The sequence below is a fragment of the Polyergus mexicanus genome, unplaced genomic scaffold (genome assembly GCF_030449975.1).
Source record: "Polyergus mexicanus isolate NDT 795.1 unplaced genomic scaffold, iyPolMexi1.0 SCAF_11, whole genome shotgun sequence".
Lineage (NCBI taxonomy): Eukaryota > Metazoa > Arthropoda > Insecta > Hymenoptera > Formicidae > Polyergus > Polyergus mexicanus.
In genome coordinates, this window is record NW_027223331.1 from 9042197 (window position 1) to 9045137 (window position 2941).

Here is a 2941-nt window from a genome sequence, read left to right on the forward strand (position 1 = left end):
ATTACTTTTACTATATCACAATAAAACTTATAAACTATAGCCAATGCTATACTAATATAGCATAACAAAAAAATGTTATATATATATATATATATATATATATATATATATATATACAGGGATTTCCGTTTCCGGTGGGTGAGAAAGAGTATTGTAGGAAGTGTGCAGAGCGAAAGGTGGAGAAAGTGAGGTGATAGGGAAGTGAGTGAGAGAGTGAGAGGTGTGCAAGTGAGGAGTGAGGTGAGGGGAAAGTGGAGAAGTAAGGGTGGAGATACGGGAGAGGGTGGTAGAAGCAAGGAGGCGGAAAAGATAGAGCAGAGCAGAGTAAGGTTAGGAAGAGAGAAAGAGGGTCACGTGGTAGAGAAGTGAAGAACCGGGAGCGTGAGATAGGTAGAGCGGCGACATACGGTGGGGCGGAGAGAAAGGAATATAGAAGTTAGGTAGAGAGGCGAGCACAGGGATAGAGACAGAGGCAGAAGAGGAAGGGGAATAAACACTGACAATAGAGGAGATAGAGAGGCGACAGAAATAGAGGATTATATCAGGGAAAATAGCAGGGAAGGAGAGATGGAGGATAAGACAAAAAAGGAATTATTAAAGACGGGGGAGGTGAGAAGGGGGAGCACGGGGAGTTTAGATGAGATGTGGAAAAGAAAAAGGGAAGTGATAGAGAGAGAGGCAGGGGAAAAAGGGGGTGAAGATGTAGGGGAGGGTAGGAAAGGGAAAAGGGTTCAAAGGTCACCGGTGAGGGGTTTGGAAGGGGGGGGAGTAGGAGAGATGGAATGGTGGAGGGAAATGAAAGAGGAATGGAAAAAGGAGTTAAAGGAAGGGTTAAAGGGGGTGAAGGAGGAAATGAGGAAAGAAATGCAGAAAGATAGGGAGATGATAGGGGAGATGTTAAGGGGGTACATGAAAGACCTAAGAGAGGAAATAGATGGGATAGTGAGGAGACAGATGGAGGAAATGGATGAGAGAGGCAGGGTGGAGAGAGAAGAGATGAAGGGAAGAGTGGAGGCGCTAGAGAATGAATGGCGAGAGATGAAACTTAGAGAAAGGGGGGGAGGGAAAAAGGGGGAGGGAAGAGGAGGAGAATTAGAGGGGAAAATTAAAGAAATTGAGATAAGGATGGAGATGAAGGAAAGAGAGGAGAGAAGGAGGAATATTGTAGTAAGAGGAGTGAAGGGAGGGGAAAGAGAGGTGAGGGCGAGGGTAGAGGATGTATTAAAAGAGATAAAAATAGAGGCTAGGGTAGAGGGGGTGAGATGCTTAGGAAGTAAGGAGGGAGGAAAAGGGACGGCGATAGTGAAAATAGACGAAGTAGAGAAGAAAAAGGAGATAATGAGAAGGAGAGGAGAAATAAAGAGCAGAGATATAAGGTTGGATGATGATTTAACATGGAAGGAAAGAAGGATGAGATGGGTAATAGAGAGTGTGGCAAGGAGAGAGAGAGAAAAAGGTAAGAGAGTATGGGTAGGATATGGAAAAGTGCAAATAAATGGTATTTGGTGGAAATGGAATGAAGGAAAGGAAGAGTTAAGGGATGGGGGGGGAAGAGGGTGGAAAGATCAGGGGGAAGAATAAGAGTAGGAAAGGACAGGGAGGGAGGAGGGATAGTGGGAGAGGAAGAGGAAGGTGAGAGGGGAAAGAGGAGCATGGGGAGAGGAGAGGAGAGGGAGGGGGAGGAAAAGAGAGGGGGGAAGGGAAGGTATAGGGTGGGTTTTTGGAATGTGGCAGGGCTGAAGAATAAGGATAGAGAGTTTTGGGAGGGTCTGAAAGGGTGGGATATTATGATATTGTGCGAAACGTGGGTGGATAGTAAAAGCTGGGAGAGGGTAAGGGGAAAGATGCCGAGGGGATATGTATGGGAAATGCAGTGGGCCGGAAGAAAGAATAAGAAAGGAAGGACGATGGGTGGAATGATTTTGGGAGTAAGGGTGGGATTGACGGTGGAGAAGGAAAGGGAGAGGAGAAATAAGGAAGGGTTAATGACATGTAAGGTATGGTTAGGGGAATGGTGGAGGATAGTGGGGGTATATGTGAATAGAGATATAGAGAGGAAATTAGAGGAGTTAAAAGAGTGGATGGAAGAAAGAGAGGAAGGTGTGCGAGTGTTGATAGGAGGAGACTTTAATGCAAGAACGGGGGAGGAAGGGGGAGGAGTGGAAGAGGGGAGTGAGGAAGAGGGGGAAGGAAGATGCAGGAATTCAAAAGACAAAAAAGTGAATGGAGAAGGAAAGAGATTGTGTAGGTTCCTGGAGGATCAAGGGTGGTCAATTTTGAATGGGAATGTAAAGGGGGATGTAAAAGGGGAATGGACGTATACAGGGGGAAGGGGGGAATCGGTAATTGACTATGTGGTAGGGGATGAGAGAACGAGGGAAGGAGTAGAGAAAATGATGGTGGAAGCGAGAGTGGACTCGGATCATCATCCGCTCACAGTATGGATAAGGGGGGGGAATTGGGAGAAAAGCGGGAGGGGAGCAAGAAGCGGGGGTAGAATAAGGAGAGGAGTTTGGACGATGGAGGGTAGAAAGGTGTTTGGGGAAGAGGTTGGGAAAAGGAAGGGAAGGAAGGAAGGAATAGAGGAGGAGTGGGGGGAGTTGAAGGGTAGGGTGTTGAGAGCGTTAGAAAAGACGGAAGAGGAAAAGCAACGGAGGAAGGAAAAAGGATGGTGGGATGAGGAATGTAAAGAGGGGAAAGAAGTGGTTAGGAGGGAGCTAAGGAGATGGAGGAGGGAGGGGGGGGACAGGGGATAAATATAGAGAGGAAAAGAGGAGGTACAAGGTCATATGTGAGGAAAAGAAGAGGAAGGAAGCTGAGAGGTGGGAGGGAGAGGTGAGGGAAGTGAAAACGGAAGGGCAGATTTGGAAGATAATAAATAGAGAAAGAAGGATCAAGAAGAGAGTGAATGAGGGGATAGAAATGGAGGAATGGGATGGTT

General features: G+C 46.7%; 1 protein-coding gene across 1 annotated transcript; it reads left to right on the plus strand.

Moving 5' to 3' along the window:
* The first annotated feature begins 567 nt into the window (after positions 1 to 567).
* On the plus strand, positions 568 to 2756 carry LOC138937866 (eukaryotic translation initiation factor 3 subunit A-like). The gene is made up of 2 exons (XM_070304513.1): positions 568 to 1456; positions 1735 to 2756. The coding sequence occupies exons 1-2, from the start codon at positions 568 to 570 to the stop codon at positions 2754 to 2756; spliced, it is 1911 nt and encodes a 636-aa protein (XP_070160614.1).
* The last annotated feature ends 185 nt before the right edge of the window (positions 2757 to 2941 follow it).